At 52.4% G+C, this 22,468-nt stretch overlaps 1 protein-coding gene across 2 annotated transcripts in view; it reads right to left on the bottom strand.

Annotated features, from left to right (window-relative positions):
• Positions 1-5,837: 5,837 nt before the first annotated feature.
• Positions 5,838-22,468, bottom strand: part of SLIT1 (slit guidance ligand 1) — a 153,822-nt gene continuing 137,191 nt past the window's right edge. The window contains exons 26-37 of one of the 2 annotated variants that reach the window (XR_013995035.1): positions 21,888-22,051; positions 19,903-20,027; positions 19,504-19,601; positions 15,880-16,019; positions 15,603-15,696; positions 13,028-13,165; positions 11,460-11,697; positions 9,735-9,865; positions 9,133-9,287; positions 7,732-8,020; positions 6,816-7,386; positions 5,838-6,337 (exon numbers count right to left, since the gene is read on the bottom strand). Coding sequence is in view for 1 of the 2 variants with exons in the window: in XM_081075161.1 (XP_080931287.1) it covers positions 6,099-6,337; positions 7,175-7,386; positions 7,732-8,020; positions 9,133-9,287; positions 9,735-9,865; positions 11,460-11,697; positions 13,028-13,165; positions 15,603-15,696; positions 15,880-16,019; positions 19,504-19,601; positions 19,903-20,027; positions 21,888-22,051 (2,023 nt within the window). In the remaining variant the exon portion in view is untranslated. The remainder of the gene's footprint in view (positions 6,338-6,815; positions 7,387-7,731; positions 8,021-9,132; positions 9,288-9,734; positions 9,866-11,459; positions 11,698-13,027; positions 13,166-15,602; positions 15,697-15,879; positions 16,020-19,503; positions 19,602-19,902; positions 20,028-21,887; positions 22,052-22,468) is intronic. The other variant, XM_081075161.1, reaches the window with a different exon arrangement.

The following is a 22,468-nucleotide window of genomic DNA, read 5'->3' as shown; positions in this document are numbered from 1 at the left end:
TGCATTAGGGTGAAACTTTCCATTGCTGAGCCTGAAAGCAAGCAAAAGGAAAGAAACTGACCTATGTTGTATCATTGGGAAGGTGACTACTTCTTGTGGGAGGGTGGGGAGGGGACATTGTGAATTATGTGGGGGTAAAATAGAATTCTGGCCTGAGGCGCCCCAAGTCTTATTACCTTGTAATAATAATCCCTTTATTAGCCTCACTTGATAGAAGCCTGCTGTTTACCCTCAGGGAACAAGTAGTTTTCAAAATCGAGCTCCTCCAAGGTCATTGGCCAGTGCCTGTGTGCAGGCATTGGTTGTCTGTGTGAACTCATGGCATTATTTTCCCAGATGCATTATGATATTAAGAAATTCAACCCCCACCTGTATGAAAAGCACAGCCCAGGGTCCTCCTTTAGGCCAGAGTTAATGCCTTTGGGGCACCCAGGGGTCCTAGGAGGCCCATGCAATTTAACTGAAGCTCAGGTGCCATGTTGGGTTTTTATTTTTAGGCCACGACCCTTCAGAATGAGTTTAGGGCAGGGGCTGCTGATCTGGCTGTGGATCCAGGGAGCTCTAAGATGAATCTCTACCGTTCCTGTAAAGGCCCTTCTGGCTCCTCCCAGTGTGTCATAGCCAAGGTCAATCTCGTAGTTGTTCAGGTGTGCTCCTTTTTGCCGTCTTGTGAGTCTTAGCCCGTGATCCAGGTGCCCAAGGAGAGAGTCTCTGGAGGGCCCAGCCCCTTCCTGGCACCAAGTGTGTGCCCTTGACCTGTGCGAAGGTGGTCTTTCCAAAAGCAGCGAAAGGAGAAATTCTGCAAATGGTTATCAGATGAACAGCATGTATCTCTTGGGCCTGGATTTCCGCTATGTTAGTGAGTGTAGGGAAATACTGTGTTGTTAATGGATGAAAATGTAATGTATGCTGTGAATTTGTTGGTTTGAAACATTGAAAATTTTTCATTAGACAATGTTTACATACCTCACCTGAAGAACCTTTGAGAGTGTATATATAAAATTTTAAAAATATATTAAGTTGCTTTAAAACAATATGTACAGCTATAAAAGTTGGAGTTATTTTAACTTTGAATATGTACCAAGTCTCTTACCTATTGAAATCTTGTGGACTTTTTTGTGCTTCTGTGTTTTCCTTTCCTATTAGGCCATGTAGGAAACTGTGTTCTTGTTATTGGTAAAGGGGCCTCGCTGAAATCCAAGCTTGAAGGATTTCCTTTGTTGTTTCAGATTTCCTTGTTTGGTTTTGAGGGATGGGGGTATGGAGCTAGAGGATGTGGGAGGGATTTCTCTAACATTGACATCTATTCCATGAGCTTTTTCTAGGCGCTTATTTTATTGCAGCGTATTAAACTTCTTTGATATTAAAGTGTGTTTGTGTAGTCACTTGGAGAGGGGACCGAATGCATCAAAGCCCAGCATTCAATTCGTAGCCTCAACCAAGCCCTGCGCCGCCTCTGACCTTGGCTGGAGATTTCCTTTTAACTGTTAATGAAATTTGGCACTTTTTACTTTTCATTCAGAGGTTGCAAACCTGTGGCTTACAGATGTGTTTTATTTATTTATTTATTTATTATTTTTTTTTTTTTAAAGTGTACCATCTTTATTTTATTTTTTGTGTGTGTGTTTTATAAGATTTTATTGGGGAAGGGGAACAGGACTCCATTGGGGAGTCCCACGGCTTTTTTTCCCCAAGTCAAGTTGTCCTTTCAGTCTTAGTTGCGGAGGGCGCAGCCCAGCTCCAGGTCCAGTTGCCGTTGCTAGTTGCAGGGGGCACAGTCCACCATCCCCTGCGGGAGCCGACCGACAACCTTGTGGTTGAGAGCCCACTGGCCCATGTGGGAATCGAACCAGCAGACCTCGGGGTCAGGAGCACGGAGCTCCAACCGCCTGAGCCACCGGGCCGGCCCCAGATGTGTTTTATTTTTAACCCCTTGTTTGTGCTTTTAAAAGATATTTTAAAAACTGATGTTTGCATAAAGATTGATTTCTGGCTCTTAAAAAAAAGATAATGAAGATCTGACTAAATTCATGCATGGTAAGAATCAGCTGGAGCTCAGTAGCTCAGTAGATTAGAAAATGTCCCTGTCAGTTGCCGTTTGTCCCCCCCTCTTTGTTTTACAGTAAGGAACTAGGTCTCTGTACCTTCTGCTTTGTCGGAAGTAGCAGTACAAAGGATGGGCCAGAAGGGTGTGTGCCCTCTTACTTAGGCAACCTACTGGCCACTCACTCCAGACACTTGAGTTTACAACCCTGTTTTAACCCATTTTCTCTCATGTACCTCATTCACTATATTTCCTCCAAAACCCCTAATTGCTTTAAAAGCACTGCAGTTACTATGCCTGCCCACTTGCAAGGTGACCATGTAAGTGAAGGCCACTGTCACCTCCACCCCGTCTTCTAGTGGGAAGTCAGTCTGTGGGCCTGGCATCAGAGGAAGGCCAGCTGGGTCCCCTAGTGTCAGGGGCCTTGCCAGCCTGACTGCCATGGCCTGGGCTCCCTTAACTGCTCATCCTGCGGAACTCCTGTGTGCAACTTTGTACGTCTGAAATCGTAGCAGAACCCCCCAGAAGTCTGTTTGCCTGCCTTCTCCACTGGTCCCTGAGAAGCACTGTCCAGGCGACAGTGGCTCTCACTGTCCAGGCGACAGACAGGCTAGCCTTACAGGGCAGGCTGAGAAGCCACACTGCTTTCTAATCTGTTGCCCTGATGCTCTGGACCTTCAGAGCTTGGTTACACATGGGTGTGGCTCTGTACAAACTTACAAAAGGCGAGTGGAACAGCAGACACTTGACAGGAAATGAGGATGTGCAGGCTCCCGGATGTCCGTGTGCTGTGCAGTGCCAGGCTCTGCCCTCACTGACATTTCCAGGGAGCGATAACCCAGCTGTCCCCCAGGGCCCCCCTTCCTTCTACAGGAGGAACGGACCGCCTTTGCCACTTAAGGAAGACCAGAGAGTTCCACGGGCAGACGTCCTACATGTGCTGCTTCTGGGAGCCAACAGTTGTGGCTGGTGTGTGGGCAGCCCAGAAACCCTCGAACCAGAAAGCGTGCATGTCAGCAGCCCTGGCTCACCATCAGTGCAGAAAAAGAGACCAACAAGGCAGAACCTGAATGAATCAATGTCATGTTCATACGGAAGACAACAGACAATATCCAACATGTTCTAAAACAACATTCTAGGCAAAGGGCAAGTGTGGCTCCCTCACGGGCCTGTTCTAAACCAGTCTCTCTAAAGAGTGACCCAAACAAGGCTACAGAAACCCCCAAACAGAATATCACAACCACAGAGCATCTGAAAATCAAACAAGACGCTGGATGTTGACTTTAACATATAAAAATACTATAACAAAATGAAATACAAATATATATTAGAATCTGTTAAGTATTCTGTATAAAGAGATACTTTCATGGTTAGGCTAACAGCAGGCAAAGAGGAGACAAAGTCCGGCCTTTTCCATCTCCTGACATCTTCACAGGGAGCCCAGGCCCTGTCACCCACAGTGCTGCCGGAGCAGCAGCCACCTCAGGACTCGCCTGCTTGTGTCTCTCAGTGCATGTTTAATGGAAACAGCCAATGGCAACGTCAAAGTGAACTGAAGGTCTTCACCAAAGGGGTGGCAAGGTGTGGAGATGACAGAGAGATGATTTCATGGTAGCCTTTTGGGACTCCACGGGCCCCAGTGTGAGCAGGCAAGGTGAGTGGTGATCCAGGTCCTTAGCAACTTACAGGTTGGTGGCTAAGTTGAGGGAAAGTTGGTTCTGGGGCACATGGCTCTCTCGGCCCCTTGATGCCCTCACACCCTTGTGGCTCTCAATTTTCCGGCTCCACCAAGGGTGGGTATGGAGCTGGGTTGAGACACGGGGCGTTGTGGAGGGGCAAGTGGGGCCAGTGGCAAGTTCTCAGGGTGCTCCCTGTAGACACGCCATCCTCTGCCTACCCTCCCCACCCCATGGCTGTGGGGCTGCAGGATTCGTGGCTGCCATCACCTGTCTGCAGGTGCCCTTCCCACTTCCTGTGAAGAGGCCCCTGCCAGTCAGGGCCCCTCATGCCCAGGGAGCTGCTGCTTCAGGGCAGTGGGAATGGGAGTGGCTAGGGGGAAGGTACATTTCTCAGGGTTGGTGGGTCCCAGAACACCTCTCTTCCATGGAATGGACAAACAGGCTACACTTGAGCTTTCCTGTCTGTCCAGCCTGGTGCTAGCTGTTCTCCAGGGTCCCTCGGTGGCCCAGAAACTACAGGTAAGAGCCCAGGCTGCTCTCCATGAGGGAGGGGCACTGTGGCCTTGCTCATAGTTACAAGAAAATAGAGCCCAGTCCCTGGTGAGGGGAATCCAGCCATGAGAGCACCTCCCTAATTGGGCAGGGCAGCGTCCTCATCCCATTACAGGGGCCCAGGACTCAAACTCACTGGCCTGAGTCCCGGTGTAGTGGAACATGCCAGGGTCCGAGTCACAGGAGGCTCAAGCCCTCGACTACTCAGTGTCCAAGGGTCCCCTCGCTGCCACAGTGGCTGAGAACACAAGCACAATGCCACCCAACCCCACCCCCCCACACACGCTGCCTTCTGTCTGCAGATGGAAGGAGCAAGAAAAGGGTGTGCTCACCCCCCTATCAGGATCCCCGGGGGCACACTCGGGAAGACATCTGGGACAAGAGAATGTGACCTGTTTTAGAACCAGCTCGCTATTTAGGCTCAAAGATAATCTTTCTACTGTTTGATTCTGCATGGAAGAGAAGCCTGTATAGCCCCATGGTCATGTATTCAGTGACTTCTCAAACACTGAGTCCTTCTTGCAAACACCTCGGGTCAGCAGCTCCAGCCCGGGCAGTGTCTGTGGTTGGAGCCCCACTTGACTGCACTCTTCCCGGGCATCCCGGTGGCTCCTCCTGTGATGTGCTGTGATTAGTTGGCATCTGTCCAGGAGAGCAGAACACCCACAGTACCCAGCCCCAGTCAGGCACATAAGCACTTGTGATGAATGAAAACGGATCTTGTCACTCCTGCAGCCTCCCTCCTGGAGCCACAGTGGGAGGGTCTCCATTGCTTCAGCCATCCCACCTCCCTACTGGGGAAGACGCCAAGGCCCACAAGGAGAAGTTTGCCCAGAGTGACAGAGCCAGCAGGTTTCCTGATACCTGGACCACTGCTCTCTACCAATCTGTAGTGTGAGGGGATCTGAACCGCATTTCCTCCAGAAGGGATCCCTCCCTGAAGCCTAGCCCAAGCTCCCTACACCCTGTCCCTTTGCCAATGGCTTGCCAGCCACTGGTGGCTGGGGAAACCCAGGACCAATGCCCATTCATTGGCTAGTGTCTGGAAGTAATGATGTTCACCTAGAACCAAGAACGCCCGTGACATCTTTGGTGGGATTCCCCCACCCCAAGCAGTCCCAGTGACCATTTCCTCTACATGATCCCTTTCCTTGAAGCTACAATGATCATCCCATAACTTTAGGATTCAGAGGTCTGGTCCTAAGACCCACCTCCATCCCCTGCATTGTTCCTGAGGGAGCAGTGGCTGCACAGCCAATTGGCCCAGGGGCAAGGGTCAGTCCCTTCCTGGCCAGCAGGAGGGAGTCCTTCCCCTCTGCAGCCTGGCCTACTGCCTGAAGACGCTGTGCAGCTGGAGCTGAGAGCCAGGCCGCTGCCCCTGGGCAGGCTGTGAGTCCTTCAAGGTTGTCTGCAGGGGGAAGGGGCTCTGGTGCCAGCAAGGGCCTCAGACGAGGGAAAGGCTGGTTTGGGAAGGGGCCAGTCCCCTCTTCAGACCCAGGTAGCAGGCAAGGAGGGAGTGTGTCACCATGTTGCACTTCGTGGCCTGACCTCACGCACACATTCATTCAACAAATATTTATTAAGCGCCTATTTGTGCAAGGCACTTCCGGAGAGGGCGGTCTGCAGCCAGGCCTCGCCCACCTGCTCAGCCCCCAGCTGCCAGCGGTTGGCTCAAGAAAGGCTGCCCAGCTCCTGGGAGGTCGGCCCGGCCCACCGGAGAGGGTCCAGCGCCCAGGAGCCACCTGGTGATGGCTGGACCCCAGCGCAGGTCTCCCCGTGGCTGTACCCCCACTGGCCCTCCCCCCTCCCGCCGGCGCCGGGCGCTACGCGCAGAGGGCACAGCCGCACTTGGTGGGTTTCTCCACCTCCTCCGCAAAGGAGGTCCCGTCGCTGCACTCAAAGGCGAGCTTCCTCCGCTTCAGCCGCAGGCCCTGGCAGCAGCCCTGGCCCGGGCACGAGCCCCGGCACTCCACCCACGACAGTGGTCGCGTGGTCTGGCAGATGGCATAGCCCCTCTGGACCTGGTGAAAGTCCCGGATAGGGTCCCCCCGGCACTCGGACTCTGGATGGGACAGACACCAAGAGAAAGCCTCAGGGCACACCCAATGGGCCGGCTGCCCCAGGGAGGCAGAAGGAGGAGGAGCAGGGAGAGGGCAGGGGCAGAGAGGGGAGAGGAGGAGGGCAGCATACTTGGACGGGGTCCCAGACCCCACTTTGTCCCATCCTCCCTGCCCAGCATGCACATGCACACGCTTCCTCCTGGGCCAACAGTGCAGTCAGTGGGAAGGTAGAACTTTCTAGCTGCCAGCGCCCTTCAGGGCAAGGTGGGCTCCCCATTGCTAGAGGAGTACAGGAAGAGGCTGGAGGCTGGGAGGCAATAATGTTGGAGGAATTGGTGCTGGGAGGGTGTGGCCTAGGAGACCTAAGGTGCCTGAGTTCTGGATTTCTCAAGGCGTCCCCTGCCCCCTTCAGCAATCTCCATTCTAGCAGAAGCATCTTGGTTATTTGGACAAGGGAGGGCCTGGGAAGGAGTCCCCAACCTTTAGACTTTCTGCTGCTCCCTGGTCCCGAGGTGATGGGGCCAACATGCAGAGGTTTGAGCAGGAGCTGTTACCCAGATGATCTCTTCTATAAGGAGAGACCCCAGCCAACAGGGGCACTTACCACCATAGGGGGCTGCAGGAAAAGGTAGGCCAGGGATAAAGCGGGGCCCTATCTGGGGGTGGGACTCAGAGCCCAGAGCGTGGGGGGCAATAAAGCCAGATAGCAGCCTAAGGTTCAGGAGCAGGACAGGGGCACAGAGGGGTTGCTGAGGTTGGGAGGAAGAAATAAACAAGTTGCTAAAACCAATTGTGGGGAGGGACCCTGGAGAGGGCATGTCAGGAGGGCATTCCCTGACCTTGCTCACATAGCTCGCCCGAAAAGCCAGGATCACACACACAGTGGGCCCCCTTGGTGGCCAAGGCCTGGCAGTGGCCATGCAGGCACTGCAGGCCCACACACGGGTCTGCAGGTACCCCGGCCTGGTTGCACAGGGCCCCCGAGTACCCATCCTGGCACTGGCAGCTGTAGGAAAGAGCATCGAGGGGCACGCATTTCCCGTGGACACACCTGGAGGAGACAGAGAAAAAGCACTATGAGGATAGGCCAGAGCCAATCCAAGGCCCACTCAAGGGTCCCCAACACCCCCAGCCATGGTATCATGGGATATCCTATTCCCACGATTGAAACACTGGGAGCAAAATGTGAGTCTTTTTTTCCCTAAGGACCTTTCCTCTTAATAAAAACTGAAAGCCAGGAAAAAAAACAATAACCCTGTGTTAGGCCGCATATTCCGATTTGGGGTTTTAAAAGTACAGTGTCTCTTTACCACAGGGAAGAGGAACTTGCAAGGAAAGGAAGGGAACCTGCAGGTGGGTAGAGGGTGAGGGCTCCTTGAGCCCAGCCCAGGCTCACTTGTGGCCATGGCAGGGGCCGTCCGCTGGCTGGTCGCAGTGTAGGCCCCCCCAGCCGGCCTCACAATGGCACACGGGCCCCGGGGTGGCGTTGGGCTGGCAGATGCCATGCAGGCAGTAGAGCTTCCGGCAGGGCTCGCAGCCTGGCACCACGCCTGGCTTCATCCTCGTCTTAGTGAAGTCTTGCAGTTCATTGTTGATGTACAGGTTTCGTATACAACCGTGGAAGCTGGTGCCGTTGAGGATCTGCCACAGGCGGAAGGCGGCCGAGTTCACATCCACTGGCATCCCTGGGGCAGCAGGGAGGGGGGCAGAGCTGGGCTGAGCCAGGCACCCACCTCTGAGGTCCGCTGGGCGTCTCCACAGAGTTCCCTCTTGCCCTCAGCCTCTGTCCTTCTGTCTCTGCAACCCGAGCCAAGGTCCACCACCACCTTAGAGAGCCCAGACTTCTTTCCCAGAAGAAATGCAAAAGCTGTTTCCTCTGTGATCAGAGCCCAGGGCGCCAGGACTGGCAGCAGCCAGCTGATAAGTGAGGCTCTGGGTGCCTGCGTCTAGCTGCCCTCCCCCAGGTCTCCTTCCTTCCCTCTGAGACACCAGCTTTTACCTCCTGGAGACTCCAGAAGCAGCAAAGGACTGGGGCCTAGAACTCAAGTGTATGTTACTTTGTCACCCACGTTTGTGGTCACCACTTCACAGCAACCCTCTGAGGTAGGAGTTGCCAAACCCCATTGGATGTTCAGTGACTTGCCCCAAACTGCATAACTAGTAAACAGCAGAGCTGGGGTTAGAACCCAGGTTCGCCATCCCTCACACCTGCCCTACGTCTAGGCAACGCCCTCCACAGCACTGAGACAGCCCCGCTGTATCTGGGAACCTGCCTCATCCAGACCTCGAAATGTGCACAGGTGGTAGACAAGGCTATTTAGCTGCAAAGCCTATAAGGCCAGCTGTGCAGTCCCCAGCTGAGGCAGGGACTCCGTGACTGGGCCTCATGCAGCGGGCCCAAGAGTGGGAATGGACGCTGAACAAATGAGAAGCCCCTTCTGGCCTAAAGACAAAAGGAAAGATGCCCACAGGGCAGAAGACAGCTGGGAAACTCCCAGCCCCACCCCATACCCACCCCTTCAGGCCAGGCCTCAAGCCCACCCCAGGTACTCATCCTCCCTGATTAGTCTGGTCTGGGCTGGGCGGACAACAGCCTGGCTCCAGGGAGGGGAGAACAATCCACCAGCATCTTGGCCACTCACTAGGAACCGCCCCCACCTCCTGGACTACCCCACACACTCCAGTGCCCTGAGCACCAGCTATCCTGGCAAGCCTCGGCCAGAGAGCAACAGATGCCCCACCTGGAATGGCTATCACCATCACCTGATGGAGAGGCCGGGGGCAGGGCAGTCCTCACCTCCCACATAGAGGGGGGCCTCGCTGTTTAGTGTGTAGTGTTTGCCGAAGTTGTCCATGGTCATGGGACTGCCGCCATCGATGGAAAGATTCACCATCTGGTCAAAGGTGACCAGCTCAACAGTGTGGAACTGCCCGTCATTGATCGTCTCAGCACTGGAAGAAGATGGGTGTCCCACACAAGGAATGGGCTTCAGTTTGGCCCATCCCTACCATCCCCTGAAAGGTCACTGGTCCAGCAGCTGATTCCCAAGGGACCACATCTCTTAGGGAGGAGTCTATGGGGACTTGGTGGTCTACGGCCTAGTCCCTCCTGCTCTCCTTCTCGGGACACGCTGGAGAAAGCTGAGAAGTTTGGGGCAGGGGTTTCCAACTTAATCAGCCTCCCCCTCCCCCTCAGGAGCCCCCTGTGAGGTGGTGGTGGGATGGGAAGGATGGGACCACTGCCCAGGCCTCAGAGAGCCTCAGACCCAAACTGGGCTGCACTCACTGGTTCAAACGCCCTTCCCACTGGGGCAGCCCAGGTTCTGGCAGTCCCAGGAATGACCTGCTCTTGGCCCAGGAGACCCCTGAGAGTGGCAGGTGGGCATGAGGAAGCCCTACCTGTAGATGGCAGAGCTGGGGTAACTGCCCGGATCGTAGCTGACACGCACATGGCCCTGGTACAGCTCCACTGCGATGTGGTCATTGTCCCCGTTGTACAGCAGGATCCCATTGTCCTCTGCCGTGGAGACCTAATGGGCAATGGGGTTTTCTCTCCCACCCCGTCCAATGCGGCAGCACAGGCTGGTAGGTGGAGCAGACGGGGAACTCACAACGAAGAGATGCTGTGTGCAGAACTGTCCTCTACTGCCTGCCCAGGTTACATGCCCCCCAGGGGCCCTGACAAAAGCTGTTTCTCTTCATCCCCTCCCTGCCCCCATTCAAATTCCATTGATAGTGTGGCCAGGGCTGGGCAGCAGAGAGAGGGCAGGTGGACTAGCTGAGGCCTGGAAACTACGTCCCAGTAGGAGCAGGTAAGAGCCCTTCGGACCACCTGCCCTAAGAGGAAAGTTATCCTCAGCGAGCTGCCTTGGAGCCAGAGTAGGACCTACAGAGAGGACAAGATCAGGAAGGCTGTCTAACAGCCAGTGCCACCAAAACCTAGAAGGAGCCACTCAGGAGGTAGGGCCCATTGCTGGGGCCGCACAGGCAGCCGGAGTTGTGCTTTGGGCGGGAGATCCCTCTATGATGCTGTTGGAGCTATGATCTTTTTTTCCTGCCAATTCCTCTTCCTCTCTTTCTTCTGATAAAGATCTTGCCCCTCTTCTCTGAGAGCTGGCATATGGCCCAGGCTGGGCCAATCACAGCAGCCCATCTCCTTGGACTCGGTAGTTGGTCCAGGGATGGGCATGTGACTGAAGGCAGGCCAATCAGAGGTCATCCCTGAGATTGTTAATTGTTGTCTAACTAGGGCTGGCAAGAAAGAGCCAATGATAGGGACAGTGGGAAAAACTGAGCCTCTCTAAGGATATCCCTGAGGCAATGGCTGGGTAAGGCTTGGGTGAATTTTTTGGGGGGGAGCAGTTAGGCTAGCTGTGGTCTTGCTATGTGGACCATGTAAATGGACAGGATTTGGGAGAGGTAATGATTGGGAGAAGAGTAGAGTGAGAATGTTTGAGAAGCTGAAGGGTTCTGAGAAAAAGGAGAAGAGGGCAAAAGAAAAGAGAACAATGTGGCATTTGGGGTAGGGAATGGAATTTGGGGAAAAGAGAGAGATGACTAAAGAGGTGTTTTAAATATTTTATCATGTGCCATGCAACATAATCTACTCTCTTCTTCCTCCCCAAGAAATATTTAGCAAATCCTCTGTACTATTCATCAATGCTATTGAAGTGGGGCTTGCTTTGTTCTTCCTCAACCTGATGTTCTGAGATGGAATTCAGAACATCTCATAAGGGACCGCAAAGACTTTTAGTTAAAGATATAAGCCCAGGGTAACCCTGTCCCTGCTCCAGCCATGCGGAGAAAGCCTGTCTCCGCATTGGAGGAAGAAGCTGAGGAGTGGATGAGACAAGAGATGGTGAGAGAGGACCCTGGGAATTTGGTTTTCTGGATCCAGTCACCCACGAGACCACCCTTCTCTGCGATTTGTTTTGTGACCCAATAACCTTTCCAATTGTGTTTTAACTAGTTCAAGCTGAGATGCTGACATGCACATCCAGAGAGTTTTGACAAACACAGGGGCCTCCCCATTGTCCTGGGCAAGGATGCGTGTTGACGTTCTGACCTGAGACCAAGGTCCCCCTGGTCTGACTCCCCTCTGTGCCCAGCGCCCTAGGCACGCACCTGCAGCGTGATGTTGGCCCTTGGCCAGTTCTGCAGGTCAGTGAACTGCAGGTAAGTGTCCCGGTCCACGAAGTTGACACTGAGCAACTTCTCACACTCGGGGCCACCGAAGCCCGGGAGGCACTGGCACACAGGCCGGCTGCCCTGGTCCACACAGTTGGCCCCATTCTGGCACTCGGTCCCCTCACAAGGGCTCCTAGGGGCAGGCGGGCGGGCAGGGGTCTCACAGAGCTGCCCACTGGGAGGGAAAGGACACAGGTCAGACAGGGCAGGTGAAGGGGCATCATCTTCCTCCCCCCAGGTCCTGGAGAAAAACATCTTGGGAAACTGGATCCTTAAGGTGACAGAAGGTGCTCCTAACAAATACTTTTCCCCAGAGAACTAAGAGCCAGAAGGATACTGAGAGACAAGGTTAGAAACAAGTGTGGTCCCTGGACCAGCACCAGCGATGTCACTTGGGCACTTGTCAGAATCTGTTTTTTAACAAAGTACCAGGTGACTCGTGTGCACATTAAAATTGAAGAATCACTCACTGCTCATGTCCCATTTTATAGGAAAACAAACAAACGAAAAAAAAGCCTGAGACTTAAGATACAAGCAAAAGAGAAAGGACTCAAATTACTAAAGTAAAGAAATGAAAGAGGGGACAGTACAACCAACAGGTAGTTCTGATACATGCTGTGACAGCCTGCGGCATCGGCATTCACATGAGCCAAAAAGTGGCAACAACCCGTCATCGGATGAATGGATAAACAAATGTGGCACATCCATACACAGATTATTGTTCAGCCAGAAAAAGCAATGACATTCTGATACATGAATCACATGGATGAACCTTGAAAACATGAGGCTAAGTGAAAGCCAGTCACAGAGGACCACAGAGTGTATGCTTCCATTTGTATGATGTATCCAGAATAAGCAAATCTATAGATACAGATATTAGTAGATGAGTGGTTGCCTAGGGCTGGGATGGAGGGGGTTTGGGATAAGAAGTGTGTACTTTCTTTCTGTAGTAATGAAAATGTTCTAAAATTGCAGTAATCGATGTACAAGTCTGGAAATATAATAAAAGCCATTAAATCGTACCCTTTAACTGGGGAACTTGTATGGTCTATAAATTACATATCAATAAAACTGTAAAAAATGAAGAAAAAAAAAGACCCAAGCAAAGCATGGGAGGTGGGTGGCCAGAAGGAGGGCAGGTGCCTTCCCCTCCCAACCTCCCAAAAGAGGCCGGATACAAAGGCAAATAAATGACTTTTATGGCAGGATGTGTCTTCAGAAGTTCCAGGGCAGGTAAGAAATGGGGAACTACTTACAAATCTGTACCCACCTTCTACTCCCTCCACCAAACAGGTAATGGACCCTCTGCCTATGCTCTGAGTGGTTAAGAAACTTTCCCAAAGCCACACAGCTGTGGCTGGCTTAGCCATAGTTCAACCCCCAAGACAAAACTCCCAGGCTATAACTCTTACTTCTTCCCGCTAGTTATGCCTGGGGGCTCCTGCCAACCCAGGGGCTGACAACTAGGAGGAGTCAGTCCCTCAAGGTGCATCCGGGAGGCTCACCTGTAGCCCTCAGCACAGAGGCAGGAATAGCTGTTGACTTCATCCACGCACCGGGCCCCATTCTGGCAGCGGTGATCTCTGCAGTCATCCTGCTTCTCACTGCAGTTGTCACCTGTATAACCTGGTGCACACTCACACCTGGGATGGGCAGAGGGTGGTGGGTGATCAGCCAGGGGCCCTGGGGCCCAGGGGCTGTGTGTGCGACAGACTCGCAAGGTCCTGTGGGTCGATGGGGACCCCAGGAGGTCAAAGAGAGCCTTGAACATAAAAATGCGCCTAGCCCATCCTGGGACCCTTTTCTAGGACAAAAAGAGAGTTTGTGTGGGCTTGAGTGGGCTCTGGGCTGGGAGAGTGGACACGCAGTGGCAGGAGGATATGGGAATTTGTCAGGGAGGAGCCAGTCTCACCACCACCAGCACGTCCAGGGCCAAACTTCAGCCCCTTCTTGACCCACCCAGCTGCTCTCACAGCCCAGCGTCATGGGGCGCATTCATTCCTCTTCCCCAGCCTTCTCAGCTCCACCAGCCCAGCCTCCTGGCCCCAGCAGGGCTCATGCTTGCCTCTCTGTGAGCCCCCATCTTCTCAGCTCATATTGTACTTCACTGCTTCCGTGAAAATCCATTTCAACCAACCACATCAAATAAAGGGCACAGTCCTCCACCCCCTTTTGGGTCACAGCCTTGCAAGATGCTCGTGGTCCTGCTCCTCCCACATCAGGCCCACCTTATAGTCAGACCTGTCTCCACTGGCGCAACCCCCATCCCACTGGCCTTCCCTGCTTTCACACCTGTTGATTCTGAATTCCCCTCTCCACTCTCCCTGCCTTGGTCCAGCCAGGCCAAGACCTCACCGCCTCCGGGAAGCCTCCAGCAAACACCCCAGCCATCACTCAGAAACCCTTGCAGGAAACCCTTCCATATTGCAAACTGCAAATTGCGAACTTCACAACCTGGCAGGTGGGTGCTCCTGCCTGGGAGTTTTACTCATTACCAGTGTTTTTCAAGCTGTAAGAAATCCCTTTTTATCCAGTGCGCATGCACACACACACACACACGCGCACACACACACCTAAATCCAGTTTCATGTCATCGTACTATATAAAATGGCAATGATGTCCTCTGATATTTTATGTAATCTTCACCCACCCAACTGATCACAAAGACACTATTGGATCTTGAGCCACAGTCTGAAAAATGTTTTAGTAGCTAAGCCGCTCCTTCATTTCATTCATTCATTCATTCATTCATTCATTCATTCATTCATGCATTCATTCATTCATGCATTGAATGTGCTGAACACTTGCTGGGTTCCAGGTACCGTACCGGGCACAGCTGAGTATCTGTTAATTCCATCTTTCCGAGACAGGAAGTGGAGAGAACATGCACCCTACGCCCAGTGCGTGCAGGGACATTGTGCAGCCCTGCTTTACTCCCCTTTCTGAGGTCCAGCCTCGCTGAGGAGTAGGCATGCCATTTGATCTGCCAGCCCCACCCAGCAGCTCACCCAGGAGGGCCCCTTCTGTCCACCACTTGGATGGAGGCTCCCATGTGGTACCTCGATCTCGAATCTGGGCCTCCATAATCCCCGACTCTCCTGGGGCCCATGGGCCTCAAGTGGCTCCTGCTGGACCAAGGGTTCCCTGGGGACCCCACCTCCCACCTGGCCTCAGCGGCTGGGGTTGGGTCCCTCAGCCACCGACCGCAAGGAGCCCTGCCCTGATCCCCCGTGGAACGGGGATCCCAGAAATGACACTATGTTTGCAAAACGGCAGATGGGAGTAAACTCTTAAAAGCCCATGACCTTCATATCACAGTCTTCAGGTGACAAAGTACTTCCATATGTGCCAGTAGCAACAATGGTGACAATAGTCAAGAACATCTTATCCAAACTTCCTAGGACCAGATAGTTTTCCGAACTCAGAGTTTTTTGGATTTTGGAAAGGTAATATAGTGCCTATAAATGTATGTTATGTAACAGGCCAGGGGTATCTGAAGCAGCCCCTAAATCAAACATGTTCACATTTCCACAGCAAAATTCCATTTTTTCATACACGTGGATGAATAGTAACTGTAAATAACCCCATATCTCTGCAGGTTAGCTTTTATTACCAAACACGTTCACGGCAGACCCAATAATGCTATCAAACTGGCTTTTGGTTTTCAGAATTTGGGGGATTTTGTAACTGGGGATGAGAAATTGTAAATCTGAAATGATAATAGCTATTTATGGAGCGTTTATCAGATGTCAGACACGGAACTAAGTGCTTTCTATGCATTGGTTCATCCGATCCTTACAACCACCCCAGGAGGAAGCTGTCGGCGTGTCCAGTTTGCAGATGAGAAAACTGAGGTTCAGAGTGGTCAAGCCATCCATTCAGGGTCATACTGTGACCCCAGGTCTGTCTGACCGCAAAACTGTCCTCATATCCACCCCCCACACTGACTCACAGGAACCCTGTACAGCTGAGACCAAACCCACTTGACAGGTGAAATAAGCTATGGAAGGGGAGGCGGTGGAGGGGAGGTGACTTGGCAGCCTGTGCCCTTCCCTGGCCCTGGAAACGGGCAACACTGACCTGGGCCCATCCGGGGTACCCACACACTGGGCCTCGTGCTGACACGGGTTCAAATCTGGAGAACAGAAGTCCACCAGCTGCTCACAGGCCCTTCCTGGGTAAAACAATGAGGGAGAGACAGAAGAGAAGCTGCCCCCACCGTGCTCTGCCAGCCGGCCGGCCCAGGAGAAACCTCCTGTAGACACTGACGCGGGGCCCCAGCCCTCCTGCCCACGGGAATTGGGCTCAGGGCGTGTGCGCCAGTGCTCACCGCCCCAGACACGCGAATCCCACGTACCTGCATACTGCAGGGGGCACTGGCAGGTGTAGTTGCCCACACCATCCACACAGGTGCCCCCATTGGCACAGGCATGGTCCACACAGTCGTCTGTGTTCACCCAACAGGTAGGTCCTTCAAAGCCAGTGGGACAGGAGCACCTGTGGAAGCAGGGGAAGAGGGACAAGGGGGTGGGCCCACGGCCAGGGTGGCAGGCTTCCTGAGACACTGGTGGCCTGTGGCGACCAGTCAGCATCATCGTCCCAGAGGTTTGGTCCCTGTTCTGGACCAGGCCCGTGCTAGGTGCTGGCGTTAGAGGTGAACAAGATCTGCCCTGTACTCAAGGCACTCAAGTCAGGTGGGGGAGACGATGTGGGGACAGGTGGCCAGGAGAGAGGAGGTTCGGATCAGGATGGCGCGGCCCTGAGGCTGGAAAGGGTACACAAGTGGGCAGAGAACACCTAGGTCCTCCTTGGGGAGGAGTGCTCAGGGCAGGCTTCAGTTAGCCAAGGACCCTCACCGGGAAGAGCGGGAAGGAAAGGGAAGACTGCGGGGAGGGGGGGACGGAGGCGCGTGCAAAAGCCTGGAGGACACCCTGAAGTCTGTCCTCTGGGAGGGGTGCTCATCCCCATAGCTCAGGCCTTCGGGAGCACAGACGTTGGGGATCGGGTAGGAACGGGGCTAGGAGGTAAGCGAGAACACGTTGTGGAGCGTCCTGGAGGTCAGCCATCTTCAAACCAGGTATTCCTTCCCCCTGGGACAGCGGGGTTTTCCAAGGGATATGTGGGTCAAAGAGGCCTGAGAAATTAATTTCCAGCTCTTCAAGTTCTACACGAACTCCTCTAGACTGACCTGCCCCAGAGCTCCAGAAAGGTGTACACACCTGTCCCAGCCCAAGTCCAAGGTGGGACATATCCGGGCCCTAAAATCTTCAGGCCCAAATAAAGGGACAATTAGGAATATTCATGTTTTAAAAGTGAATGAACAAATGGCTTTTGCAAGTCCAGAGGTTTCCTGTTCCCTGTGTTAAAAATAATTGAAGGAAGACCTCACAGAATTGTCAGCTGATAGAGCATTAAAAATAATTTTTGATGACAGATCACTCTGGGGTTTTGGCATTTAAACTCAGAAGGGTTTCAAAGACTCGAGTGGCATGGCTATAATAAAACTCCTAATCCTGTGGGTTTATTTATGTGAACCAACTTTCTCAGCATTTATAATTATATATTCATATAAATATGGAATAGATTAGCTGCTGAGCCTTCTCTCCTTCTATAAGATTCACCCACGGACACATAAACCAACTAAGATAAGAAAAGAACACACAGAGTCTACCAACGTGACATCTCTGAACACAGAATTGGGAAGAGATGTGCAACAGTAAAACCATTGTATCTGCTTCCCTCATACAGGTATAATAGGTGTAAACAAGCTCAAGAGCATAAATGATAGTAAAATGTGGTAAAATATTTAGGCAGTGATGAGTTTTGTGTATTCATTACAGCCTTTAAAAATTATAATAAAGTTTATATAATTTAATTTAAAAAAGAAAAGAAAAGAACACACACACACACAAAACAAAAACAAAAACAAAAAACTCCATCTATCTCATTAAGAGATACATCTAATAAAATTTTACTTTTATGTGTACTAATTATCAATCAAATTTTGTATACAGTAATGTTGTTTTGATCAATTGTATATTATTGATAATTGTAATGGTAACCCAATGTAAAAGAGACTTTTAATCAGAGGCTTATGGTCACAAAAATAAGAAAAAACTTTAAATTTAAACATACATACCCACGTTGGTTCCAGAGAAGTATGGCAGTGTGCTCAAGAAAAGACTCTAGCATAAAAACAGATTGCACTGGATGGCAAAATGGGGAAGTGGCATGGGGAGGAAAATGGAAATACTCGTTCAAGAAGAAAAAAAAGAATGAGGTAAACGTTTAAACTGTAAAAGGAGATTCTGTAATTTTTAAATGGTATCAAACTGCTGCGCTATTCAGAGTACATTGGAGAATGATAAAAGAGTGATTTACAGAGTGATAATTTTATTTTTAAATGTTAATAATACTTACAATACCCTCAAAATTACGTCTTTTGCAAAAAAAATTAAACTTACAATGAAAAATTTTAGCTGTCACTCTAAGAATGTGTAAGTGGGTGTGTAGTTTTAAATTTCTGTTTTGGGGGGCTATGTGAGCAAAAACGTTTGAAGCCCACTGTTGTGTGGCATGTCCTGGAATTTAATGTTTCCCCAATAAGACTGGGATGGGGGGGTGCAGCAACAGAGAGGTTTTAAGCAGGCTGAGGGATTAGCTTGCATTTCAGAAAGTCCCCGTGGATTGGGGAAAATAGAGGAAGCCCTTGTAAGCCTCAGGGTTGAGGGGTAACTCAGGGAGGGACCTCCCTTTTACCTAGAGAGCCCACCTGACAGCCCCCAATCTGTAGGGCTGCTAGATTGGAAGGGGGCTACCCAGAGCTGCGCCCCCTCTCTGCCCAGCAGGGGGAGTTTTGGGAGGTGTCCTCTCAGCCTGCCACTCTCCATAGACACCATCCCCCGCCACCCCACCGCCCCAATCCAGAGACTGAGGAGGGGTCTTTGACGGAGCTGCTGCCCAAGCCCACAGGAAGACAAAGCCTATTGTAAAGACACCGTTTCCAAGGAGACAAAGGGGCGGCGGGAGGGATGGGGGGGTAGCCATTTAGTGTTTTCTTTTTTTATATCTGGTAGTTTGGCTTTGCAAAGACAGGTTTGGCCTTTCTGCCAGCAGATACAACATCATTTTCTGAAGAGCCAGTTTGTTCGACTGGCAATTTATTTTCAACTAAATATCAAGTATTCCTCAGAAAAGCTCTGGGTCCAGGAGAGCACTAGGAATTGGGAATTCGGGGGCTCCCAGAGGTGTCCTGGGGGAGCAGGGTCAGTGAGGGGATGTGCATGATGACGTCAGCACTGGGAGGATCTGAGAGAGGAGTCTCGAGGGCCAGCCCTTCACAGCGTGGTGGGAAACTGGCTGCTCTTGGGGGAGCAGGGGGACCATGAGATGACAGGGGTGGGGAGTGAGGCCCTGGAGGGTGTGACCAGGACTTGCTGCCACCTCTGGGCAGGCCTCCCCATCCCTGTCTAGGAGCTTGGGGGGTGACTTGATAGGAAGGAGCTGGCAAAGGGCCCTGCCTTCAGGCAACATTGGCACAACGAGCAGATGTTTGACTTGGATTAGAGGCTCAGGTTAGTGGGATTATAGGGGTTTAAAATGGCACTCAAGCTGCCCCTTGGCACTGCCACTGTGTATGCCCTTGGCCATGGATTCTCAGTGCCATCAAAAGACCTTCCTGGTACATGGGAAGCTCAGAAAGAGGCCTGGAGCTGCTGTGGGCAGCTCAGCTCCAAGCCCAGCCTCATGCTGCCCCTCATCGCTGGGCGCTTTCATTGCCTCTGGGCAACAGGGGCTTTGGCTGGGTGAGTGTGGAGAGGCTTCTAGTGAGTGTCTTCTCCCTCTGAGCCCATCTCCATCTCCTCCCAAAGCAAAGGGGTGGGGGCCTGGCCATCCATTTGGAGGAGGAGGGCACTGAGGCTAGGGTGCAGGCCCCCATCAGCACCCTGCCCACCCGGTCTGGCCCCTCCAGGCAACTCACGTGAAGTCGGCCTCCTTGCCTTCCTGTGCCTGGCAGCTTCCGCCATTTCCACAGGGGCTACTGGAACAGCTGTCCAGGGACACCTCACAGTCTCGGCCCTAGGGAGGAAGTCAGTGAGGGGGATCCCAGGGAGAATCACGGTAGCATGAGCCAACAGAGACAGCCAGCCCCTCAGCAGCTTGGCTGGCCTGCCCCAAGTCTTACTTGTTCATTCATTCATTCATTCATTTATTCATTCATTCATATGTTGGGTCACTGATTAAACATTCACTCAAGCACCTGCTCTGAACCAGGCACTGCTCTCAAGGCACTGGGGGCAGAGTGGGGAACAAGACAGACCCAGCTCTGCCCTCCGCACACTTGAGCAGCCCCGCTCCTCCTCCTTCAGTCTCCACTCACCTTATAGCCACTGGGGCAGGCACACCTGTATACCTCAAGGGGGTCATTATGACAGGTGCCCTGGTTCTGGCACGGGCTGGACAAGCAGGGATCACACTTGGCCTGGACAGCCAGGGTGGGAAGACCTGAGGCAAGGGGGAGGGGGTTAGTACAGGGAGGAGGGGACTGGGCACAGAGCCCCTTACCTCCCCAACTCCAGCATCCAGCTCTTTAGAAATGGGTGGTCAGAAGCTCTTTCCCCAAGGGGATGTTTGCCACTCCCTGTATTTCCTCCTCGTTGCGTTCACTTTCCTTTCCTAGTCCTTCTCTCCAGCCTCCGGACCCTCCTCTATCAAAGAACGTGGGAACAGCCTCCGCCTCGCAGGGCCATAGGATTAAATTTGCTAATCCACAAAACTTGCTTAATGGGCTGGCGCCGGGCGCCTCAGCAGCCCCTACACGGTGGTCAGGGCAGCGCCTTCAGTGTAAGGGTACCATAGTCGCTATTACTGAAGGCAGCTCACCTTTTCTCAATCCCCTCACACCCTTCTGAGGCCACTACCCCCAGTCCTGTCACCCACTGACCAGGATAACAAGGGTATTCACCTTGGCAGAGAGGAGACACAGCTCTGCGAGGAGGCCACACGTAGGAGGTCCATTTGCCTTAAAGTTGTTTTTCTCCAAAGCTGAACAGGGACGGACCCTTTCCTGTCACCTCTCTGGCTACAAGAAGGACCTTCTCCAGGCACTCCAGGACTCACCTGTCACCTTTCCCTGAACTTGGAGGTGGAAAAGGAGCTAGCAGCCAGGCTCCCTGGGCACCTCCTACAAGGGGCATTAGGACCTCACAAGGATAAACAGAAAGAGCGCCCAGGTCACTTAGTTTTCCACTTAAGACTCCTTCTAGATGTGGAGAAATATTGGTTCTGCTGAAGGGGCATGAGTATGAATAGACACAGAAACACTTTTCAGTGATAACTGGAATGAAGTGTGAGGGGACTTCCTGAGTACAGGTGGCATTCTGCTTCTCGTTACTTGTGTGCGTTCAGTTTGTGAAAATTCAGCAAGCCATTCACTTACGATCTGCGTACTTTTCTGTCATGTGTGTTATATTTCAATAAAAAGTAAAAAAAAACAAACAAAAAAACTTCTCACCAGTACCAACCCCACCTGATTAAATAAATCCCAAGGAAATGTTTCAACATAAATTGGCTGGCTCCCAACAGCCGACAGCCAAACTACAGATTGGGCCCCTTTGAACTGTTACTCCGGTGACAGCATCCTGCACACAGGGTGGCCTGGGGCCTCCTCATTAACCTATGGCTGTCAGTTTCATTTCCGTTGGTGGTCTATGAACATGCAGAGGGCAGGGGCCATGCCCCACGGCCTCCAGTGAGCTCCCCCAGTTGTCCCCCAGCACACAAAGCTGGGCCTGGGGCAGCCACCTCCCTCTGCTCAGCAGGGCTCCTGGGGCTTGTGCTGTCAGTCAATCAGTCAATCTGAACAAGCATTTATAGATGCCCAGGGTGAGGTGCCTTCAGAGCAAAGCCAGACAAGCCTCCAATCACACACTCTGGCCCGGTATTTCTGCAAATGTCAGGAGAGTGGCAGCTGGGTCCAGTGGCTCAGGGGTTTAAGCTAATTGCTGAGCACAATTCCACCAAAGGGAGGCCTGAGTGCTCGCACTGATGAGAGGCTTGGAGCTTCCAGAAACGCTGCTGCTATTTTTATTTTCCTTACATAACCCCAGGGAGGGATTAAAGCCTGAGATTTTCTGCCTGGCTTTTTTCGTTCATTGTTATGTCAAGACTAGAAGGCAGTCATGCTAATAAGCCGCAGGTGCCTCATTCCTGCCACCTGACCTCCCCCGCCCCCCAGTCACCACAGGGAGGCAGGAGTATCTGGACGGCACAGACAGGGTTGTGCAGGTCCTGTGAGCCAGTGGCAGTGGAAGGAAGGGACACAACCCAGTACCCGCCACCCCTCTCTCGTGCTCCTGGGCTCACCTTGGCATTCAAACTTCTTAGCAGGCGTGGTAAGGAGCAGTTTGCCCTCCATGTCTGGGGGCCCAGCACAACGGGCAATGCCCGGTTCCTTGTAGCCTGTCTTCACCCAGCCAGATAGCCAGCGGAGGTGGCAGTCACAGTACAAGGGGTTGGCACCGATGGCCCTGGGTCAAAGAGCAGAGAGAAGCAGGCATTATAGCTTTATGGGGTCCTTCACCACTAGGCACCTAGGGTGCAGGGCACTATGCCAGGGGCTGGCAAAAATCCTAACAGCCCCCATTTCACGAGCATGCACTGTGGTTTCAAGCACGGTTTCAAGCCCTTCATATGTGTTACCTTACTTAGTCCTCTATACACCCTATTGTCCCCATTTTACATGTTGAAACTGAGGCTCAAAAAGATGAAAGCATGGCGGACAGTGGCTCAGTTGGTTAGAACGTGGGCTCTGAGCAACAGGGCTGCCGGTTCCATTCCCACATGGGCCAGCGAGCTGCACACTCTGCAACTAGAATGAAGTCATTGAGCTGCCGCTGAGCTCCCAGATGGCTCAGTTGTTTGGAGCGCAGGCTCTCAACCACAAG

The sequence above is a fragment of the Rhinolophus hipposideros genome (assembly GCF_964194185.1).
Source record: "Rhinolophus hipposideros genome assembly, chromosome: 15".
In the NCBI taxonomy this organism is placed as follows: domain Eukaryota; kingdom Metazoa; phylum Chordata; class Mammalia; order Chiroptera; family Rhinolophidae; genus Rhinolophus; species Rhinolophus hipposideros.
Note: the sequence above shows the minus strand (reverse complement) of the source record. Positions and strands in the feature narration are given on the sequence as shown.